The sequence below is a fragment of the Myxocyprinus asiaticus genome, chromosome 15 (assembly GCF_019703515.2).
Source record: "Myxocyprinus asiaticus isolate MX2 ecotype Aquarium Trade chromosome 15, UBuf_Myxa_2, whole genome shotgun sequence".
NCBI lineage: Eukaryota > Metazoa > Chordata > Actinopteri > Cypriniformes > Catostomidae > Myxocyprinus > Myxocyprinus asiaticus.
In genome coordinates, this window is record NC_059358.1 from 40,531,648 (window position 1) to 40,556,782 (window position 25,135).

The following is a 25,135-nucleotide window of genomic DNA, read 5'->3' on the forward strand; positions in this document are numbered from 1 at the left end:
AGGTGCTTTAAGCGGTGTTAGCCGTTCTAGAACTTCCAAGAGACCTAGCTGTTGAATTAGACATGCCCCCTTTTTCCAAAGATACTCACACACATACTGTACACTTGGAGACCATAAATCAGAGACAACTCTCAAACTGACGCTCTCAGCTTCCTTTTGCACATATGCTGCCCTGTGATCGCACAAAATGATTGACAGGCAGACAGTGCTTCACAGTCTTCTGATTGGCTAAACAAAGAATCTGACCACGGCCCACAGTTTCCCCCCAGGTGCATTCATACAAAAAGGCTGTTGGTTAAGCCATGAACTGATGATTATTCAGCAAGGGACCAAGTCAGCTGCCTCAGATTTCAGATGCAGCTGAAGAGGTGGTTGACAGCGGAGTTCAGCAACTGGATTCTCAACAAGGACCTTCACATGCTTAATTAGCTTAGTTTCTAATAATAACAACAAAGACCATCCTAAGACAGAGCTGGTATTTGTCAGAGGATTGTGCCAAACAAGACTGTAGGGTTGGAGATAGCCCAAATAATTCAGTTCGGAAATGCAGTACCATTTAATTCATGATTTAAACAAAGTACCTTTCAAGGCATGTCAGTCTTCTTGGCGGCTTTGGAGTGCTCCCGGGCAGATATTTTCTATGTAAACAAATGGCAGAAAAGTACAGCTCCTATCTACTTGAATGGGGGAAAACCAAAACCTCTAAAACGGGTGGTCAAGATTATGATATTAAAAGAACATAATTCAAATCAGCTGTAAAATCTGACAACAGTAGTGTCATAAGTTGTTGTCATTTAGATGAGATCATGCTAAAAAAAAAAATTACACTTTTCAGGCTGGTCCAGCAAATGCGCATGCACGTTCCTGAGTTCACTGACAGGCGATGTCTGTATCTAAAAGGTGACTGGCTCTTTTACCTGAAAGGCGGGAGTTCCTTTTCTACATCCACCATATTGGACGTTCCAGTTTCTCTCATTTATTTTAATACAAGTGATCCGTCCTGGACTAAACAGTCTTTGATTAAAATAAGGTTCATGTTACACGAACGGTTACATGGACGGTATATATGGAAAATTTCAGAATTGGACAGAAACCATGTTGTGATTTTTAATTTCTAAAATTCACTCCCTTTATTGCATTTCTGCTTTCAACTCTGTAAACAAATGAAAACAATTTAATTAACAGCAAGAGTTATAAACAGTAATAAACAGTTCAGATAAGCACATTTACAGTGGAAATCTGTCGTTTGAATTATTAATACATTTAAAAGTGTGGAGGGAAATACATTATTTAGAATTTAAGCAAATTACTACACAACATCTAATCAACAGCTCAAGGCATTTACAAAAGTATGACTAAATTCTAAAGACAGTTCAAGTTCTGGCTGCTTATTTAGATGTGGCTAAACATTTTAACATCAGAATAGAAATATGTCAATTAGATTGTTACTTAGAAAGAAAAAAACATTCATTTACAAACACAAAAACCGTAATCATGGATATTCTGATCAACTGGTTGTTTTTAACAGCAGTATTTAACTCTTCTCTTTGGTATCGCTGTATCTTTTGTAGATTCTTCTTACAGTACAAGAAAACAAATCCATTAAATTCGACTGACTGCTCACATAGAGCCTTGTGGTTTTCTATTTTTGCACAAAACATCTACATTTTTATACACCAATAAAACTTCAGTTTAGCTTTCTCACATCCGATTTATTTGGGTCTATGCTTTTCTATCCAAGTTATGACAATATGTCATGTACTTGCAACAAAATATTGAATGACACTAAAGTGTCATTTAAGAAGAAGAATTACAATTTAAAAAGAAAAAGTGTAGTAAGAAAACGTTAGTTACATAAATAAATGGACACAAGACATAGGACTAGAAGTCCTAGAAGTCATGGGGCCATTCAAGTGTCTTTTGTAAACAGAAGGCAATATATTTGAAGTAGTAATGTCTGAGTTTTGCATTAAAAGTCTTCAAAGTGCTTTAAAACAAGTTTTGGATTTGCATTTTTACATTTTGCACTTCAATGATAGTAAAAAAAAATTGTCTATTTGCCTGAGCATTATAAACTCTTGACTTCAGTGACAGGGGTCAAAGGGGTATTTAGTGACCCCTCCATGCAGCTCCACCACTGACTCTGACCAGGCAATGATGTCACCAGTGATGTGGCCTCCACAAGAAGCCAGACTGTAGATGTTATGAGGTGTGAGAACATGAGACCACATCTGAACATCTGAGATTTCACCAACAAACGCCTGCGTAGCATCAAAACGACCACCCAGAGTGTCCTGAAGAAAAGAAGGAAAGATGGTGATATCATATTTGCAAGACCAAATGGCAGTTTGTTCAGACCTTTTAACACTTGGTTTGTTAATGTAATTTCTACACTTTTAGCACCACCAAATGGAACTGCGAGAATTACAACAGGTTTCCCGGACACTACTCTTGTCCATCATTGGTCGAACAAACAGCTAGTCCCGCCCCAAACCCACACCATTGGTAACAAGCACAACCAATGATGCTGTGTCCAGCTGGCCAGGATGCTCAAACAAAAAAAAGAAATGTTTTGATAGTGCCACTTTCATTTATAGTTCAGTTGAAAGTATTGTATGTTGAGCTTGTATGTTACCTGTTCCTGTCCCAGTATAAAGACCCCTCCAGGTTTGATGGGGTGCCAAGGGGAGAGGTTTTCTCCTGAGCCTCTCTTCACTCCATCCTGGTAGGCCTCCCACATCCCGTCCCGTGTTGACCATGTCACACACACATGATGCCATTTACCATCATTCAAAGAGAGGGGTAGAGTAACAGCCTGGGAACACACACGCACACACACACACACCGATGTACTCAGACCAGACATAATTAAATTAAACATAATCAGTCTTTAATTCTCCTCTGTCTCTCTTCCTCTTTTAACCTTCTGAGACCAGAGCATGACTGCTGTGTGCATTTTACATTTCCCTTTTTCATTAGTATCTAGTAATCCCTAATAAGCATGGGAATTTATTTTATTTATTTATTTAATTTTTTTGAAGAGTAAATAGTTTCTTAAAATGTATGTCCTCATATGTGGACAGCTAGACAAAGTTGTGAAATCTTAAGTAATACCAAGCTATAGAAAGTCAGAATTTTTTTTACCAAATTGTTTATTATGTTTCCAGAGTGTTGATTATTCATATTTTTTAGATGTTACAGACATTACAGCTGATTTTCTATAAAGCTGCATTGGAACAATGTGTATTGGGAAAAGCACAAATAAAAAACTACAAATAAAAATGATTTGAATTGATTTGACTTTTATGTAAAAAATTCTTTTTTTTTTTTTTTCTTTTTTTTTACAATTTCTACTTTTTAACAAAATCTCTGTTCTCTCTTTGCACTGTCAAACAAACAAGTGATAGCCAGTGCTGAAGCATTTTACCAATCAGAAATGAGCCAAATTAGTTCTGATTCAAAGTAATAGCCAGCATTGTCCAATCACTGCCAACCATGTTAAAATAACATTTAGCATTATAAATTCTATATCTATGTACTGATTATCATTGTCCCATGTCTGCCAAACATGTTGAGTCTTCCAAACATCATCTGCAGCCTGAAACTGAACTTTCGGTTGCATTGTCGGAGTGAATGCACTTAGCTGCATAGGAAAGCTATAGGATGCTCCCTATTTAGTGAATGACTTAACCTCCAGTGTGCTGTCCGTCTGCACTGGTCTCAGAACAGTTCAAAATGCACCTTATTTTCATCCTAACTCCATATAAAGCCTCTGAAAGTAACATTTTCCATCTTTTGAATGCACCCATTGATTCTCAGTGTGAAAATGCACAGTAAATAGGATTTCCAAGGGGGGAAAATGCCTATAGTCCATGTCTGCATTCATTTTGTTTAACAGCGTGAGTTTAGCAATACATTTATAAAAAAAAAAAAAAAAAGGTATATCATATGAAACTAGAGACTCTAGTCTTTTGACTCAAACGGGTTTCAATGTAAAAACATAATGAGGTTTCTTACCAGATGTAGTTTTATTTATTTTATTTATTTTTTGCCATTTTTCCCAAACACAAACTCTGCTGTGAAGTTAATCCTTTAATGACAGCCCAGGGTGTCCTAAACTGAGATCAGTCGGTTTTAATGAATTTATGCGAGCGTATAGTGAAGACAAAATCATAATGTTCACGCATGAGGTTACTAACCATTTTTACTTTCTAAACTCTTCACCTTTCCTCTTACTTCATATGTTCTTATTTTTTTCTAGTCAAAAAAGGAATGTTTATTGGACTCCAATTGAAATTTCTATCATAATTTGGGACCAATCATGAAGAATCCTTTAGGCATTGTATAGGAATAAACTGGATAATACTTTGGTATAAAAATTCACTTATTACATAATTATTAATATTATGTTATTATAGCAACAACTGCATATATTTATGTTTAGAGACAAAATATCACAAGCTAACTTTAAAAAATAACATTAAAAAAATAATGTATTCTTTTAATAAAAGAATAAAATTCATGGCAAAAGAAATTCACACATGATATTTGCTAAGTAAAATTTTAATGCAGACGCACGGGATAATAAAGTGGTTGGAGTAGCTCTGCAGCACATCAGAAATAGAATGGGGTGTCTATCAGCTGAAGGTGCATTGCGATGCACCACATCTATTCAAATATTTTGCACCATTTTCTGATGCGCCGCTATTATTCCCAGTGTTCAAAGCATTATTGCTTATAATAGGAGCGATTTGCTTTTGACACGACATGTCGCTCGCGTCTGGTTTAGATAGGGTGTAAGTATCAAATAAGATATAACTAGATCCACTATCGATGGTGGTTAACCTATAATTGCTGGACAATAATACATCTCCCATCACTAATATTACTTTAAATAGCAAACACCAGACAGGTTAAACTGTCGGCATCCATGTTATTTGTTGCAGTAAAACTTTTCTATGGAGTGACTTTCAGGAGTGTCTACTGTATTACACACACAGAATGATAATATAATAAGAGCTCAATCCTCTTATTACTGTCTCCATCATTTTTACTCACTGTGTCATCAATCAGCAGCTCCATAGGGTTGTTGCCCCACTCAATGAGAACCAGCTCGTTGGCCTGACTCGGGACAGAGTAGGAGAAGGGTGTTCCTAGTCCAGGCCCGATGCCAGCCTTCATCCACAGACACAGAGTCAAGGAAAATATCTCATGCAGCAGAGAACGCTTTACACGGCCATACATGTAGTTAGTTCGCATGGGGAAGCCAATCTGGAAAGCTTCAGTGGGCTTGCTCTTCTTCCTAGAGCCTGTGGAGTTGATTATCATTGTTGATCAGTTGGAGTTTGTAGAGTTGATAATCATTGTTGATCAGTTGGAGTCAGCAGAGCTGATAATTATTGTTGATCAGCTGACAATCAATTAAAACGTTTTGCATGTGAGGAAAAAAACATTACCCTAACAGGTCAAACCAGCTTAAAGTAGTCAAGCTGTTTTTAAGAACATGGTAGCTGATTTGTTGCTGATCCAAGATAGTCTACCAGTCCTAACCAACTTGACAAAAGTGTTCTACCATGTCGAAATCAGGTCCACTGGTAGTCCACCTGATCAACCACCTAGACCAGCTAGGACTAACTAGTGACCAAAATTGACCAGTCTGGACAAGCTGGTTATAGCTGATAGACAACCTTGTACCAGAAACAAACCAGTTACCAAGTTCCAAAAACCAGATCAAGACCAGGTCTACTGGCTGGTAATACGGTTAGTAATACTAGTGACCAAAGTTGACTAACTTGGTCAAGCTAGAAACCATGTAAAACCAACTACCATCTGAAGGTGGTTTTAGCTGGATTTTTCAGCAGGCTGTGCCTAAATCCTGATCTTTGGGGCTTTGGGACTAAGTTTTTTTTCTCTCTTTGACTGTGGGCTTACCTGTGTCAGCAAGCCTGTGCTGCAGATGATTTAGCACTGCATCCAACTTGCTGTGCACCTCATTTGGTCCTTCTCTGTGTCCTTGTAACTGATACGGCAACCTCCCTAGGCTATGTCCAGAAACCTCATTGTCATGGTAGCTGTTATCATGGTGACCATTGTTTTGGTGCCCATTGTCATGCCTGCTGACATCATGGTGGCTGTCATCATGGCTATCTTCATGTTGACTGTCATCGTGATGATCGTCATCATGGTGATCATCGTCATGGTGATCATCATCATGGTGCACATCATGGTGACTCTCATCATGGGGACCATCGTGATCATCGTGGTCTCGGTCATCATGATGGTCCTCGTGATGGCTGTCATGATCATCGTCATGGTGACTGTCATCCTCATCGTGGTCACCGTGATTGGCACTGGCTAGCGATGCAGAATGGTGTTGCATCTGTTGTTCTAGGGCGTTGATCTTCCTCTGCAGGAGATCCTTCAGTGAACTGGAGTAGGTGCTGGAGGTGTTTCTTGTCTGCAAACACAATCACAATAGTTTAAGAAAAGGTTTGCATGGTGCAGCGCTGTACACTAGCGGTTCTGAGCTGGTTTTGCTTCAGGACCCAGATTTTACATTGGTCAGTCGAACATCAAGTAGTGACCCATCACAATACCAAACCCATATCCCATATTTAATGTAATCTGGATCGTATTTTGTTTTACCTTACCTTCTGGAAAATCCACTTTTTTTTTTTTTATCCCCTTTTTTCCCCAATTTGGAATGCCCAATTTCCACTATTTAGTAGGTTCTTGTGGTGGCACGGTTACTCACCTCAATCTGGGTGGCAGAGGACAAGTCTCAGTTGCCTCCACTTCTGAAACTGTCAATCCATGCATCTCATCACGTGGCTCACTGTGCATGACACTGCGGAGACTCTGCACGTGGAGGCTCATGCTATTCTCCGCGATCCACACGCAACTTACCACATGCCCCATTGAGAGCGAGAACCACTAATCGTGACCATGAGGAGGTTATCCCATGTGACTCTACCCTCCCTAGCAACCAGGCCAATTTTGGTTGCTTAGGAGACCTGGCTGGAGTCATGGAAAATCCATCTTAATCTAATAGATATGTTTTGGAACATTGTAGCTTGTTTCTAGCTGGTCCAAGCTGGTAGACCATCACTACCAGCTGTTCATAACTGTTGGTGAAGCTGGTTTTTGGAAAATGGTGGCTGTGTCGACCAGCTAATAACCAGTTGAATTTTAATCTTAAAATGAAATTGAGATATTAATCTTAAGCAGAATTTTCCAGTAGTGTTGCATAGTTGTGTTGTTGATATTGTTGTTGTTGTTTTTTAAAGATGAGGGCGTGTCATTCAACCTGTTCATGTTGACATCTATTTCATTTGGCTGGCTTCTACAAAGTGACAGATTAGTTTGCACTAAAATACTGTGGAATTTGAGTGGACAGCCTTAAAAAAAATTTTATAATAATTTTATTGTCTGTCCCTTGTCTTACTCCCCTCTTTGTATCATATCTTGCCTCACCTGCAGGTTTGCTAGCTGCTCCTTTAAGGTCTGAAGCATCCTGCTGATCTGCTCCGGCGTAGATGAGGCTGAAGGGGTCATCTCCCCTGTGATGTGCTTCTCAGTCAATGTGCTTTTCCCATGGTGATGCCCCCCGACCCCATCCCCATAATGTACAGGTTCCATTCCATGGTTGCCGTGATGACCATCAGGAACCACCCACCCGAGGTGATTGTTATCAGATGTTGGCGGGTAGGCGTGGTGGGCATGGTGGGCCAGGTGTGTAGGTGTGTGGTGTGGGTGGTCGTCATGGTTGCCCATGCCACGGTTGAAGCCTTCACACAAATTCAGTTTGGCCGTGAGCTCCCGGATTGTCTCCCGCTGGTCCAGGATGGTCTCCTTCTGCTGGACCAAATTCTCACGCAGGTGCAGAATGGTTGCTTTTGTCTCCTCGGACATACCCCACCAGCCATTGCTGTTCCCATTTGGTCCACTGTGGTGCCCATTACTGGGGCCACCTGGGCCACCCGCTGTGGGGAAACACCCGGGATCAGCATCGGCAGGAATAGGGGTACATATAAAACGAGGATGGGAGTTGTAGTCTGAACCTGGAATTCCAGTACCGGCACATACAGAAAGACAGATGGCATATAAGAATGATAAAATCCATTCGCTTTTGGTCTTTAGTACTAGTACGGCGCATGTTGGATGCAAGTTTGGCCTCATGCTTGCTTAATCCTAACTGATCAAATAGTTGATTCTTTAAGGTAGACAGAGGGTTTTCCTTGAACTATTTTATGTTATTGGCTACATGAATTCAGAGCAGATCTTTGTGCAGGCCTAGTTCTTCAGTATGTTTACAGGATTGCACTTGTATCTGTGCTCTTCTTTTTAAATCCTGTAAAACTGTCTCTTGCAGCTTACTGTGTCTTTTGCAGCCTCCTTCTCTCCAAGGTCGTCTGCTGTTCAGAGACCATGCATGTGTACAACTAATCTTTAAGACGTGCCCTCCTTGCCTCTTCAGAGCAGCTCATCTAAAGCCTACAGAAAGAAAACAAATTTACTTTCAATACTGATGATTTTATTTGTCACACAGTCTCAGAAGACAGAAATATCTTTATTTCTAAACAACAATAATCTAAACTGAAAGAAAAATTCAGGGCCACAACCACCACAGACATTTGTTCTGCCCCACAATATTCAGATTAGTGATTAATCACTGTAAATTTTCAATTAAAGATTTACAGAAACATTCAGGCCCCACTCAAAATCGAATAATTGTTTACATCATTGGAAAATCACAAATGAGATTTCTTTAATATATCGTCAGAGTTTCAGTCAGAGTTTCAGATGCTGTGCTCAGATTTTCCCTAGATACCAAAGTTTGCAATCAAAAGTCAGATTTCAATATGAACGCAAACATTTAATTGTCCAAAGACTAAATTCTCAGCAATGTTATGCAATGTTGTTAATGTGGCTCAGCAAGCAACATTAATTTTTACAAATCTACTTTTACTGTATGTCAACAATTGTCTCATGTGTCTATTCTTATTTCTCCAACAACATTTTATAAGAAATCTCTGAGTTAATACTTTGATGAAACATGACTAAGAACTGTATGAAACCTCTAATAGGACTTTCCTCTTCACGCTTAAAAATAAAGGTTCCAATTATAACCAAGTAAGAACCAAAAGGCTTTTTAAGCCTGATATCATGAGAACTTTTTTAAGGCCCCTGCATACTTCCTAAGAAATCGAAGAACGAACGGGTGTGACGTCATTTAGAACAAAATCTGCCCAGTTGAGTTCGTTTCGGTGGGGGGCGGACCAAGATGGCCACCTGAACTGACGCTTTTTATCGAGCTCTTCATCACAAAAAATAAATATGTTAGCCTAACTTGATTGAGAAACTACATTTTTTAATTTATAGTGCTGTCTTGTTAGCTTATCATTTTAAGAGATTTTTAATTCACTTTGAATGGGTGGGAAATAAAGAAACCAAAATTTAAACTCATCTTCGAATCAAGACAACGCTAGTGACAGCATGCTACTTAGTAGTGGTCACAACTACAGTCAAAGCTGTACTGAAGGGAATGTCCTAGAAGAGATGTTTTTGGATGAAAAGGAATTTCCCAAGTTACTGGTGACCCAGAACAAATCACCTGCAGCGAAGAAGAAAACAATGAAGTCTGTTAAGAGTGCTTCTTCTAATGCTGATGTTATCGGCACATTGTCCCAGCTTATCAATGAAAGGTCCAATTGTATTGAAAAGTTGGTGAGTGGCAATACTGAGAGAATTGATGAGCTGAGTAAGAAAGTTGATGCTGCTTTTGCTGAAATTAAAGAAATGGAGAATAAGATGTGTAAGATGGAGGGTCGCATGCTTGCCTTGGAAAAGCAAGTCAAATGGATGAGATGGAATCTTACTCCAGACGGTGGAATCTAAGGTTGTATGGTGTTTCAGAAGATAAGGATGAAAATGTGCCTCTGCAGGCCATCAAGATCTGCCAAGCTGTTTTACCTGAAGGTTCAGGGCGGCTCTCAGAAACGATTGACAACGCATATCGACTGGGCAAGAAGAATGCAGCTGATTCCCATCCACGACCCATTATTCTTCAGTTTACATTGCGAATGATAAGAAATGAAATCTGGAAGCGGGCTAAGACTTCTGCCTTTCTCCAAGTTAATGGACTTCTCTTCAAGGAAGACCTCTCAAAAGGTCATCGTGAGAGGCGCTCAAAACTATGGCCATTGGTAAAATAGGCACGGGATGCAGGAAAAACTGCTTTCTTCGCGGGATCTCGTGCATTTATTCATGGAGAAGGAGAGTTTTTTTTCCCTTTAGACTATAGACACTTCAGTGATGTTTTAAGTTGAAGTGCTGGTTGCAGCGCACAGAGTTTGTTATGGACTTTTCAAAGAACTTGTCTTAAGGCTACTTTTTGTTGTTGCAAGTGATGTTGCTCGGACAAATATTATACTTTGTTCTTGCTTATATACTGAACGATAATTTGTTCTGTACTATTTGTTTTGTTCTTTTTTTATGTCTTTATCATCGTTTTTCTTAATACTAGGGGGTTGAGAGATATTGTTAAAAGGAATGCTTTATTTTTGTTCGCAAAACAGCTTAAAACTGATTTTTTTTTTTTTTTTTCAAGAGTCACACTCTGTAGCTGATGACGCAAATTTCTGGAGATCACAGTGGAATAATGATTTGTGGTTTGCTCATGATTCTGAGAGATCTGCAGGGGTAGCAACACTTTTACACTTTTTCTGGAAATGTTTTGGAGGCATTTTCAGATCCTTTTGGTCATTTTTTATGTTTACTTATTTCTTGGACTAATTTAGTTTTTATATTGGTTAATATTTATGGACACAACCTTAATACAGAGAATGACAAACTTTTTGAGTCTTTAGAAGATAGAATTTCATTCTGGTTTCAGAAGTACCCACAGGCATTATTGCTGGTGGGTGGTGATTTTAATATTACTTTAAATGGTTGACAGATGGCCTCCTAAGCAGTTGGGTTCATCCAGTAATACATTGAAAACTTTTATGCAAAAATACAATCTGATTGATATTTGGAGGGAGATGCACCCTAGTCAGAATATTTAAACCTGGAGCAGTAAAAATGGCACGAGGCAGTCTCGCATAGACTTTTGGTTGGTTGCAGGTAGCATTCCAAAGGAGAATGTTTTAGTAAATATTCTTGTTACTCCCCTAACAGACCACATTTTTATAAATATTAGATTCTCCTCTTTTGTAGCGCCACATCGTAGTTCTTTTTGGAAAATGAACATTTCTTACTTAAGGCATGATTCAGTTAAATTAGAACACTGGGATTTGGCACAAAAGGAAGGAGCATTTGGTAGATATTGGGAACTTTTAAAATATGAAGTTGGTAAATATCTAAGGTCCTATGGTGTTCTGCTTTCTAAACTCAACAGCATTTCAGAGGAGCAAATTGTGTCTGAAATCACCTTTCTTTTTATGGTGTCTCCTGACAGGCTCTCACCTGAGGAGAGATTGCAATTGATTGGTCTACGTTATAAATTAGATGAGATATATGAACGTAAAGCAAAAGGGGCCTTTGTCAGGTCGAGAGTTAAGTGGTTAGAAAAAGGTGAACAAAATTCCTCATATTTCTTCAATCTTGAAAGACAACGGGGTAAATACAACACAATTCACCGCCTGAATGTTAATGGTTATGTTACTGATGATTTTCAAACTATTTCTCACTTCTGTCATTCAACTTTTTTGCTAAACTTTATAAATCCAACTGTTGTACTGATACTACCACTTCCTTTTTAGATTCCTTAGAAAGTGTAAATTCATTTAGTGCTATAGAAAAAGATTTTTGTGATCAGGATATACTCTTAGAAGAGGTAGCTGATGCTATAAAACATCTCAAATGTAACAAGTCACCTGGCAATGATGGCATTACAACAGAATTCTATAAACAATTCTCAGATATGTTTGCCCCTTTTCTTTTGAAAGTATTTATTGAATGCATTAAAAACCACAAACTTCCTCCCAGTATGACTCAAGGAATAATTTCCCTCATTCCTAAACAGAACAAAGATTTTTATTGACAATTGGTGCCCAATAAGTTTATTAAATAATGATTATAAGATTTTGGCTCACATACTTTAAAATATAATTAAAAATGTGCTCGATTCTATAACAGATGAGGCTCAATCTGGATTCATTAATAATAGACATATTTCAAATAATATTTGTTTAGTTTTAGATGTTTTAGATTATTCTAGCCTAGTTTCTGATGATTTTTTTTGGATTTTTATAAAGCTTTCGACACTTTGGAGGATATATTTATTTTTCAGTGTCTTGAAAAGTTTGGATTTGGAGATTTCTTCTGTAGTGCCATAAAAACGTTATACACGAATGGCAGTAGTTCTGTTGTCCTAAAACATGGTGTAACCCACCGTTTTGAAATTTCAAGGGGAATTAGGCAGGGCTGCCCCATTTCACCTTACCTTTTCTTTCTCTCTGCTCAGCTTCTTTGTACTCACATAAAAACTAGCAATCTGAAAGGAGTAGCTATTGTTGAAGGAGAGGTGATCATCAGTCAGCTTGCTGATGACACCACCCTCTTTCTTAGGGATGCTATGCAGATCCCTTTGGCAATACATTTTATTGAGTTTTTCTCCAAAGCCTCGGGCTTGCGTTTAAATATTCAAAAATGTGAGCTTTTGACCATAAAAAACTGCAATGACCCCTTTATTCATGATATTCCTGTGAAAGAAAAGGTTTGTTATTTAGGAGTTCATGTAGTGAAGGACCAAAAAGAAAGATGTATTTTTAATTTTCAACCCCTTTCGGATAAAATTCAGAAGAGATTTAACCAGTGGCTACAAAGAGATCTCTCTATGAGAGGTAGGGTACTTCTTACAAAGTCTGAAGGCCTCTCAAGGCTTATTTATGCTGCTCAATCTGTTCATTTGGAGCCAAAGTTTGGTAAAGTTATTGACCAGATACTCTTTAATTTTTTTGTGGAAAAATTCAATTCATTATATTAGAAAATCCATTGTAATGAACATTAATGAAAAGTGTGGTCTTAATTTTTTGGATTTTAGTGCTTTAAATTATACCTTTAAAATTAATTGGTTGAAACAGTTTAGAAAGAACCCAGGGTCTTTATGGACCTTTATTCCCAATTATATTTGTTCTCAGTTTGGTGGCCTTGATTTTCTTTTGTTATGTAACTACAAAATTGAAAAATTACCAGCAATATTATCTGATTTTCATAAACAGGCTCTTTTGGCTTGGTCTTTGATATTCAAGCACAATTTTTCACCCCATAAATATTTTATTTGGAATAATTGTAATATTTTATACAAGAATAAATCTATATTTTTTCAGAATTGGTTTGATAAAAATATTTTGTTAGTCAATTAATCAATTCTCAAGAGTTGTTGTTTTCATATAAGGAATTTCTAGATCATTTTCAGTTTCCTGTTTCTCCCAAAGAATTTTCAATATTTATGGGTTCAATCCCATCAGGTGTTCTTGTTTTATTGAGAGATGCTCAATCTCTACTTCCAGTCTCTTTGAGTTTGGTTAATACTTCTGTTGGTAAATTGTGTTTTGCTTCACCCTACAAAAATAATAATAGATCAGTCCGTTCACTATTCCAGCAGGACGTTGTTACTTTACCACCTGTGACTGCTTACTGGAATAATGCAGTAGGTAATATCTGTTGGAAAAAAGTGTGGATGCTTCCACATCTCTTTTTTTTAACCAATAAAGTAAAAGAGATTTCTTTTAAAATAATTCATAAGTGCTACCCTGCAAACCACTACTTAAAAATTTTCAAAAAGGATCTTTCCTCCAGTTGCTCTTTCTGTGACAACTGACAAAACTGTAGTTCATCTTTTTTGGTATTGTCCCTTTACTAAAATGTTCTGGCAAGATGTTTTAGGATTATTAGAAATGAAATTTATAATGAAAGTGTGTTGTATTGGAAGGATGTGGCACTAGGCTTTGTTGATTAAAAAAGGTCAATTTTATGTAATTAATCTGATCTTGTTACTCGCCAAGTTCCACATTCATAAATCTAAATATCTAAATGCTAAACCTCTCTTTCTTGTTTTTGTGAAAGAACTTGAAAAATACCTCATTTCAATTAAATTGTCTGAGAACAAAAAAGCCTTAAAAACATTATCTGTTTGCAGTTCTTTTCCTTTTTTCAATGTCAAGTAATTCTCATAATTTGTCAACATGAGGGGCCTGGGTAGCTCAGTGGTAAAATACGCTGGCTATCACCCCTGGAGTTCACTAGTTCGCTAGTTTGAATCCCAGGGCGTGCTGAGTGACTCCAGCCAGGTCTCCTAAGCAACCAAATTGGCCCGGTTGCTAGGGAGGGTAGAGTCACATGGGGTAACCTCCTCGTGGTCGCTTTAATTTGGTTCGTTCTCAGTGGGGCTCATGGTGAGTTGAGCGCGGACGCTGCGGTGGATGGCGTGAAGCCTCCACATGCGCTATGTCTCCGTGGCAATGGGCTCAACAAGCCATGTGATAAGATGCGCGGGTTGATGGTCTCAGACGCGGAGGCAACTGGGATTCATCCTCCGCCACCCGGATTGAGGCGAATCACTACGCGACCACAAGGACTTAAAAAGTGCACTGGGAATTGGTTATTTCAAATTGGGTGAAAAAGGGGAAAAATCCAAATAAAATAAATAATAATTTGTCAATATGTTCAATTTATATTATGTCCCACCCCCAGCTTTTAGTTTTTTTTTTCTCTCTCTCTTTTTTGTATGTATTTTGTTGTTGACTGTTATTACTTATGTACTGTTTTGAGCATCAATTAAAAAAAAAAAAAAAAAAAAAAAAAGAGTTCGTTTCGGAGGTTCATAACAGCTGCTAAACACCTTCTTACTGCCATTGGTCCATGTCATTTGTAGGTGTGACCTAAAGCTCCACCTTTGAGGCTGACAGCTTATTTCAGTTACATTGTTCAGTCAGTTAAGATCAGTCAACATGAATACACCTGCAGTTTTTAGGGAACTGGTGCAAATGTATCTACATCTGTACGCATAGACACATTTTCCAAGACCATGTCAAGTGATTTTTTATTTTTTTATTTTTTTTATTAGTCTACAAAAGGAATCAAATCTACTCAAATTGTTTCATTTGCTGCTTCACTCATGTGCCTTTTGCAGCGAAAGCCATTCACACATCTGCCCAATGTAAGATATACCTCTCTTATCATCATTCTTTTATCTGTATTCTACCCATTAACACTATTTTATACACCCATCTTTGCAGTAGTATCAGTGTCATCATAAATTACAATAACGGAGTGTAATCGACGCATATCATTGCCGAATATAGCTTGTTAGCGCATTAGCTCAATTCAGAATGTAAACAAGACAATTTACACATTATCTACTGCATATACATCATCGAGTAGATAAATCATTGATCTCGTGTGAATTCTACTTATAGAATGAGGCATGAAGTCATTGATAACACCTTTTATGGTCATATTAGTTGATGTTTTTCATGTAGTTTTGAGTATCCTCATATTTAAATGTACCTATAAACACCCCAACCCCCCCCCCCCACCCTCCTCACTGGCAGCTTGGCCAGTGTCTGAATGTTCACAAACAGTAAGTCGTTGCTTAGCTGTTTCGAATTTCTTTTTGGCTCTGAGCGAAGAACGAAAATGCACTGATTTATACTATAGGAGAAGCCAAATTTTTTCCTCCTGGATGAACTGAATCAGAATCAGAATCAGCTTTATTGCCAAGTATGCTTACACATACAAGGAATTTGTCTTGGTAACAGGAGCTTCCAATGTACAACAATACAAAAACAGCAGCAAGACATAGATAAAAATAAAAAATAGTTATACACATACGTACATACACACACAGACACACACATACATACATACACACATGCACATACGTAGTGCAATCTAATACAAATCTGCTATCTGTTATGTACAATACAAATACAAATCTGTTATGTACAGTGCAAATGTTTTTTTTTTTTTTGTTTTTTTTTCTCAGAGGAATGAAATGGCAGAAGAGGTTGGATGTGTTGGATAAATATAAGAAAGACTAAACTGTGTACTGCACATAGTTATTGCTCAATGGGGCAATTTAACTGTTCATGAGATGATAGCCTGAGGGAAAAAACTGTTCCTGTGCCTGACGGTTCTGGTGCTCAGAGCTCTGAAGCGTCGGCCAGAAGGCAACAGTTCAAAAAGGTAGTGGGCAGGGTGAGTGGGGTCCAGAGTGATATTTCCAGCCTTTTTCCTCATTCTGTCATTAAGTCCTGTGATTTTTGGTTTCTTTGGGACAGGAATAATAATTGAGCGTTTGAAGCAGCATGGGACTGCTCCAGTGATCTATTGAAGATCTGTGTGACGATGGGGGCCAGCTGGTTAGCACAGGATTGAAGACACGCTGGTGAGACGCCATCTGGGCCTGAAGCTTTCCTCGTCTTTTGTTTCCAAAAGAGGCGGCTCACATCATCTTCACAGATCTTAAGTGCATGTTTTGTAGCAGGAGGGAGGAAGAGGGGGGTTGCAGGAGGTGTTGGTGTTTGTGTGAAGTGAAGGTCAGAGTGGGTGTGGGGTGTGAGATTAGGCCTTTCAAATTTGCAGTAGAACACATTCAGGTCGTCAGCTAGTTGTTGGTCCACCACAGGGTTGGGGGTAGGAGTTCTGTAATTTGTGAGTTGTTTCATGCCAGTCCACACTGATGCAGGGTCGTTAGCTGAAAACTTGTTTTTCAGCTTCTCAGAGTATCTTCTTTTAGCCACTCTGATTTCCTTATTCAGTGTGTTCCTGGCCTGATTGTACAATACTTTATCCCCACCCCTGTAAGCATCCTCTTTGGCCTGACGAAGCTGCCTGAGTTCCACTGTAAACCATGGTTTGTCGTTGTTAAATGTTAAATAAGTCCTAGTAGGAATGCACATATCCTTACAGAAACTGATTAATGATGTAACAGTATCTGTGAGCTCATCCAGGTCTGTGGCTGCAGCCTCAAAAACACTCCAATCCGTGCAGTCGAAGCAGGCTTGTAGTTCCCGCTCTGCTTCGTTGGTCCATCTCTTTACAGTTCTTACTACTGGCTTGGTTGATTTTAATTTCTGCCTGTAGGTTGGAAGCAGATGAACCAGACAGTGATCAGAGAGTCCCAAAACTGCTCAAGGGACAGAGCAATATGCATCCTTTATTGTTGTGTAACAATGATCCAGTATGTTCCTGTCTCTGGTGGGGCATGTAATGTGCTGTTTGTATTTGGGAAGTTCACGTGTGAGATTTGCTTTGTCAAAATCCCCAAGAATAATAATAACTGAGTCTGGGTACTGTTGTTCTGTGTCTGTGATTTGATCAGCCTGCTGTTGCAGCGCGGCATTCAAACACACATTTGGCGCGATATACACACTCACCAGAATAAACAAGGAAAACTCCTGCTGCGAGTAGAAAGGCTTACAGTTAATAAAGAGCGCTTCCAAATTAGGACAGCACATCCTCTTTAACGTTGTTACATCTGTACACCAACTTTCATTGATGTAAAAGCATGTTCCACCGCCTCTCGTTTTCCCCGTTAACTCCGCGATGCAATCCGCTCTGAACAGCTGAAAGCCCGGCAGATGTAACGCGCTGTCCGGAATGGCTTCACTTAGCCAGGTTTCTGTGAAGCACAAGGCAGCAGAGGTTGAAAAGTCCTTGTTTGTGCGGGTGAGGAGATGTAGTTCATCCATTTTGTTAGGAAGAGAGCGGAGATTCGAAAGCCCCGCCGACGGAGTTTGACCAGCGCACCGGCTCGTCTTCCTCGCCTGCGTCTCCTGAACAACAAAGCTGTGCCTCCAACTAAAATGTCTAGCAAAACGTCTGAATATTCAAAAACTGGGAAAAGACTGTCTGGCATAAGCTGTCGAATATTCAGCAGTTCGTCTCTGGTAAAACTGACTGGAAAAAATTACTAAACACAGGACAAACAAACAAAAACAACAAAACAGTAGGAGCGCTCCACACCGAGGCGGCCATCCGTGGCGCCATCATGATGTACATGATGAAGCACCCTAGGCGAATGAAGCCAGCGTTTATACTACGTGAAACTATGGTGTAAAATAAATTCGTTGAGGGTGATGTCACAGTGTTTAACATACTGTTCCAGCCGCAGAAGTAATGCCAATAATTCAGGTTTTTCACTCCGTGGATCGGTGCTTTTAGCACTGCTTCACTTCTTTGCTTTATTAAATTTGTCACGGAGACCCTTCCACTTTTGGCAACAAGTTATATGATCTGAGTTCATAAAAACTCAATCTCTCTCCACGCATTTGTTGTGGCCACACTATCTTTGTGGATTTTGTGCTGCGAATTATATAAAAAAGTTTACTTCTGCACAATCTCTGAGAGACGGGCTTCAAAGTTATCCATTTTAATGACAGTAACCTAGGTAACAACTCCTCAGCTGGCATGCGCGATTGTAAATGTAAAAAAAATCACGTCCAAACCACACCAACAATAAGTTTTAAACCAGTTATCAACACTCTTCGACCAGCCGAGTTCTCCTAGGTCAAGAATTTCAGAGATGTGCTCGAACAGAAGAAATGTCACAAAACGTCACTGCATTTCATCATCATTTGTAGGCGGATTAAGCAAACCCTGTTAGCCTACTAAGCATAAATTAGCCTTAAGTGTGCTGGGGCCTTTAAGATCCTAAAATAACTTTTTTTTTCTCTAGTTCCTAGAAAACCATCAATGTTCTGGTCCTTTAAAGAACCCAGAAACCAATATGCTGATCTTTAGAACTTATAATGTAACATCAAGAACTTTTAACATGGACCATTCAAAAACCCTCTACAGCTAAAAAACATCTTCATAAAAAAAGGGTTCTTCAATGAATCTAAAAGTGCTGTGAAGAACCCCTTTATTGAAACCTTTGAAAAACTTTTTTTTTAAGAGTGTATGATGATCAGTTTAATTAGCTTGAAGCAGTAATGCAGTAACATTGATGTCCATACAAGTGGATCAGTGTACGTCAGAGTCTCTCTCTCAATTAGGATAAGTCAAGAAGAGTCGTCATCAAGGGTCTACAGAGGATTAGTGTGTGAATGTGTGCTGTTGAGGCCTGTACTGTGTCTTCCAGGTGCTAAATGTTGTCCATTAATTGGATTGCAGTAAAGTGCTAGAGGTACTGGAAGAAGGGAGGGCTGGACAGAGTGGGATCATACTGTCCACATCAAGAAACTTCAAAAGACAACTAAAGACGTAGCACTGTGAAAAACAGTTTTCTGTGAAAATTAACTGAGGAATTAATTTCAAAATCTAGCTCATGGCTTGAAAGGGAGCCAATTCTTATATTCAGAATTTTGTCCAACTTTGCTTAATGTCCTCATTCAAATCTGGTCTCTTAACTGAAAGTATTTACCATCCCAACTGTCTCCAATACAGTTAGACCAATCAGAATGCACATCATAACATTTCCTTATATAACCAGGTCTTACTGTCTCTACATCTACATCTTAGATCACTTCTTCAAGATTTTGTGGATTTTGTCTCTGTGTGACCAAAGCAGTTGTGCTCCTCCTGTAGGTGGAGCTCCAGTGGGTCACTACACCTACAGCTTCACGTGCTAACATTTTTCGTTGGTTCCTGGAAGGATTATACTATCTGACTGACATCCTTGAGGAAATAAAGTCCATGTTTACACCAATCACAAGCGATCAGGCAAGACACATGCATCACAAATGTGTCTCCTGTGACCACTTGTGAATAGATGTGTTCCGATTTGCTATTGTCCAGGGCGCAATAGTGTTTAAAATACTAATCCAATGTGGTCACATTGTTTTGTTTTTTTCCACAATAACCAATAGTATATAGTAGATATTTACTTTATGAAAACATGGCAATCAGGGTATTGCTAAGATCGAGTATACTGACATTAATCGAAACTCAGTTGAAGAGGGTAGACAACCCTATGGATTCAAGTGCATTTGTCATCAATAATAAACCAAGTAGATATGGCTTTATCAATATCCAACAAAGGAGATCCCACTTCAAAATGAGTAAAATGCAGAACTAAATTTTGTATCAAATGTTATATCAAACAGCAGACAATTATTCCTCCGAGCACACTTGCACCAACTGTGTGCAGTAAGATCATGGGTGTCAAGAGCTTAGAGAGGAAGCCAGATGGCATCAGTTGAGAACAGTGTGAAGCTGTTTCCCAGTCTCTCTCAATCCTCATTTTATCTTGGTTTATCTCCCTGTCTAAATCCACTTGATTAGCCTGATTGTCGTGTCTGAATGCAGGCAGAACTTTAAGTCAGAGACACACAATGCAGTTTAATGTGCCTTCTGCTGGATCCGTAAAATGCCGTTTAGTATTAAAGAACCATCTGGATCTTTTCAAAGATTGTCTGAGGCAGTTGAACAGTAATTGACTGAATGAATAATTTCTTTAGCCATCTCCTGAAGCAAAAATGTGAAAATCTGTCATTTTTACACACTTCATCTTGCTCACATATTGTGTTTCTGTATCTCAACTGGTAGAGCATGGCACTGGTTTGATTCCCAGGGAACAATATACATACTGATCAAATGTATATCCTGAGTGGACTTTAAGTAACTTTGGATAAAAGTGTCTGCAAATGCAAATCTGCACTGTAGAGGCAAATATTGCTAAAGAATTTCTCAGATCTGCTAGCATTTGCAATCTCTTGGTGAAATGAGTGCAGTCATACATTCCGCCAAAGTACTATAGTGACTGCAGTTGATGTTACTACACTTAAACTGTGGTAAATTGGTATTTGTCAGCACTGTCATACTAAAATGCAAAGGCATATTCATTGTTCATTACAAGTTAAGCTCAGTCATTTGTGGCATAATTTTGATTATCACAAAAAAATTATTTTGATTTGTCCCTTCGTTTATATATATATATATATATATATATATATATATATATATATATATATATATATATATAAGATAACAGTGAGGCTCTTACGATGGAAGTGATTGGGACCAATCCATAAATGCTAAAATACTCAATGTTTCAAAGGTATAGCCACAAAACCTAAATATTATATGTGTTAACATGATTTTAGTGTGATAAATCGCTTACAAACCTTTTTGTAGTATATTTAAGTTTATATCCAATACCAGGATTACAGGGTTTCGTCATCATGACAACCAAGTTGTAATATTACATATAACTTTACACAGAAAAGGTTAGTAAGTGATTTTATCACACTATAATCATGTTAACACACATATTATTTATGTCTTGTGGCTATACTTTTGAAACAGTGAGTATTTCATGTTTATGAATTGGCCCCATTCACTTCCATTGTAAGTGCCTTGCTGGAACCCAGATTTTTGCTTTTTTTAAATAAAGGAAGGATGAGTCTAAATCATAAACTTCAATACAAGTATACCTTGTTTTGAACCCAGAATATTCCTTAAACAAAATGGTATATAAGACTATATAAAAGGTATATAATATATTTCACTATTTGAAAGAGATCCCATATTAATGCATTATGATTTTACAGTATTAACATTAACTATGCTCTTCTGGCTGAAACTATGGTTATCAGAGTACAGGAGTCAATAACACCATTTTTTAATCATTAACTTCAATGAACCATACCAACTATCAAAGTCAACACAACATTAAATAGTTTGTCCTGAACACATTTGTAGAGTTTTAAATCGATTGCACTAATCTGTTGAACAAAATTATATCACAGTTTTAGTGGCTCATTGAAACCGTGTTAAGCAGCTAAACAATCAAATCTCAAGCAGGTAAAACATTTAAAGACTAAAAACAGATGTGTTACAGCTCTCAAAGAAATGTGTGTGATGATAAAGAATGACATAGCCCCTAGTAAATCTTTACTGATACTGCTCATGAAATGAAAACAGCCATCAGTGTCATACACAAGAGTCATACATGAGCTCTCTGTAACACCTACTATAGTCTACATCATTTTACCTGCAGTCACAGTGTAGATTTCAGCATCTGTGATCTTTGGATGCAGTTATTGTTAATGGATATTTCACACTAAAGATTATGCTGCCAGCTTCCTTTGGTTTAAAAATACTTACGAAGTCTTTTTAAATGTAAAATATTGTGCATTATTTGAAGTGTATTGAGGCTACATACCTGTGAACATGTCTAGGTCCCTGTATGCATGTCCCGTCACCACACATTACTAGTCCAGCTCAATCACAAAACAGCTTGAAAGAGACCTAATCTAGATGAGTCTCATTACCACCCACCTCTCTCTCTCTCTCTCCCTCTCTCTCTCCCTCCCTCTCTCTCTCTTTCTTTCTCTTTCCTCCTAGTTTCCTCCTAAATCTCCTTTCTTCTATAGCCTCCCTTGTTCAATTCCAAAAGTGTCAACAGCAATTCAAATGTATTTTGTCCTATGATCATTAACTTGAGACCTTTACATTAGCAGATTTTCTTAGATTTTTAACTATTAAATAACTTATTGAAATGTTTTGGATGCACTATTGACTTCAACACAAGTCAGTTAAGACCTCTTCAATTGGGCAAATAATATTGTCTTGACATTTTTGGCTTTCTCCTATTTACAGTGGGTCTAAATATAAGCAAGTCTGCATAAGGCCTTTTCACACCGAACATGAAAAAAAGCCAGACGAATTGCCAACAAATTACCCATTCATACCAAAAGTGTCATGATTACTCGCTGTTAGCACATTCAGGCCTTTACAATAGGTGGCACTGATTGACAATCAATTTTACTTCAGTACAGTAAGAACTACTTAGCAAATTGAAAAACAACCATGAAATCCCAGTACGAAAGACAAACTAGCGAGTTCTCAAACAAGCCGGCTGAAAAGCTGCAGCAACGATGACAAGTTTGTTCATGATTTACATGACGAGAGAAAAAAACTATTTGAGACATTTTCACAAACTATTTCAATTCACCTGCCGGACAAGTTGACTGGCAGAATGAACATGTACACCACTGTCTGAGGGGTGATTAGGAAGAATCAAGTGTTATGTAACAAATGTTGTCAATTGAAACAATATACTGTTATTTTTTCTTTTTTCTTTTTTAAATTAAACAAGTATGGTTTAATTGTGCAGTTACGAATAAAACATGATGACATCAAAACGTTTGAAAAGTTACTTCAGCGTCTAATGACGGTGTGCAAAACAGTGTTATTTGCTTTAGCGTCACCAATTGCACTAGTTTTGGTAACTGCAGCAGCTTCTGAAATGTGATTCAAAGTTCAGATTTTATTGGTTGGGTCATTTCATCTCTGGATGAGAGAAAAATAAATCTCGTGCAGATGATCACACCTGCAGTAGTGTGGAGGGCTCCATAGGAATCCATTATTTCTATTCAAAATAGTCATCGCTGCGAAAAATCACGTTTGGTGTGAAAGGGGCTTAAGTCTGAGACTGTTGGCAAAAATGCTACTGTTTTGCCTTTTTCTAATATAATACAACATTTAGCATTACAGATTACATCATCAGCATAACAAATTGTTCTGTGCCAAACAAAAGCATTGAAGATTCAAGACAGATTTACTATACAGTAAGTTTAAAATAAGATTCCTAAAAAAAATGTCTTCTTTCTACTTGATATGACTAAACGGAAATATTGGAATTATTTGTTCGCAGAATGCCGCTATTGACTAATTACATTGGTTCAAACCCCTGCATGGTTTAAATGAATTAAAAAATAAAAGGAATATTCCTAGTTAAAGTGAAGTGAAGCTCAGTCGACAGCATTTGGTGCATAATGTTGATTCCCACAAAAATTAATTTTGTGTTAATTAATTAGTGTGTTAACATAATTTTAGTGTGATAAAATGCCTTAACCTTTTCTGTGTAGAGTTATATCCAGTTTTACAACTTCGTTGCCACAACGACATAACGTCATAAACCCTAAAATGACCATAAAAACTGTCATTTAAACAACTGAACAACTCAAATAATAGAATAGTTTTAACAGAAGAAAAGGTGCTTTTATAAAAATATAAGCTTTGAATTTGAGTTTAAAGTTCATTTGAACAATCAGCATGAATTTGAGAATGTCTAAGTGTCTGGGATAATGCATTCGAGCTGGCATGAACTCCAGAAGTTTGTGCAAAACCTGATGAACATCTTATCCAGCATGGTTTGAGAATGTTCCAATGATCATCTTGTGTGAAGCAAGGAAATCTGACCTTTTGTTCAAATGAGTTTACATTGTCAATGTCACAAATTTGTTTAATTTCGATTGGTGGCAGGTTTTCAACAAGGTCTCAGACTTTTGGACTCCATGTTCAAACACAGCACAGGAAACTGCTCACCATGTAATGTCATATTCTGTGGATGTAGAGTTCTTCCACCTTCTCTGGAGGCCATGTTGTGCAACATGCTGTCATAGGTCTTAACAAGATAACCGGGCTAATTAAAGTCTGCGGAAATCCACCACAGTTGCCACAGAGACAGATGGACACTGATTGAGGTCAGGGGCACACACACACACACACACACACACAGCAGAAAGACTTCTAGGATGGTGATAGGGCCAGACTTTAGCTCACATTAGTGACTAATTAATTACCATCCAGATCACAGAATGAGAGACAGTTTAGTGCATCACAGCCAAGTATAAAGGCAATGCATACTGTCACGTGAGAATTCTTAAACCTCTTTTTTCTGTGCCAAACAAAAGTATTAAAGGTTCAAGACAGGTTTACTACACAGTTTGAATTAAGATTCCTAAAAAGCTTTTCTGTTTGTCTTCTTGATATTTATCTTTTAAAAATGTAATACTAATTAGGTGACTAATTTATCAATGCGCAGCTGTACAGACAACAAACCACACTTAGGGCGCCTACACTCTAGAGTTAACTCTGTGTCAGAGAACACTGTGAATGCTATGGGGATGGTGCTTTGGAAGGACGGAAAGGGAAAACACAAGGGTTCCCGATAGTGCAGCTCCATCATGCGAACAAAAGTTGAGAACATATCAACTTTTGCTGCAACGCACTCTTTGTAGGCATCCGTTGACCAATGGGAATCTCGGAGAGGCGGGACTAGTTGCACTGTAAAAAAATAAAATAAAATAAAATAAAAATGGCTGACAAGCTCAAACATGTGCTGTAGTTATTCCCTGTCCTCTATTATCTTTCTCTGTCAACTAAAAAGATAGTAATT

The 25,135-nt window shown here is 38.1% G+C and overlaps 1 protein-coding gene across 2 annotated transcripts; it reads right to left on the reverse strand.

Moving 5' to 3' along the window:
* Positions 1-1,087: 1,087 nt before the first annotated feature.
* LOC127452624 (neuronal pentraxin-1-like) lies at positions 1,088-22,230 on the reverse strand. 2 transcript variants are annotated; one of them, XM_051718247.1, is made up of 7 exons: positions 22,115-22,230; positions 8,377-8,493; positions 7,474-8,060; positions 5,932-6,457; positions 5,059-5,309; positions 2,636-2,815; positions 1,088-2,294 (listed from the first exon to the last, which is right to left on the reverse strand). In XM_051718247.1, the coding sequence occupies exons 3-7, from the start codon at positions 7,909-7,911 to the stop codon at positions 2,085-2,087; spliced, it is 1,605 nt and encodes a 534-aa protein (XP_051574207.1). In that variant the 5' UTR covers positions 7,912-8,060; positions 8,377-8,493; positions 22,115-22,230; the 3' UTR covers positions 1,088-2,084. The 2 variants fall into 2 exon arrangements, with proteins under 2 accessions (XP_051574207.1, XP_051574206.1); XM_051718246.1 differs by having other exon boundaries at positions 7,474-8,493.
* Positions 22,231-25,135: the final 2,905 nt, after the last annotated feature.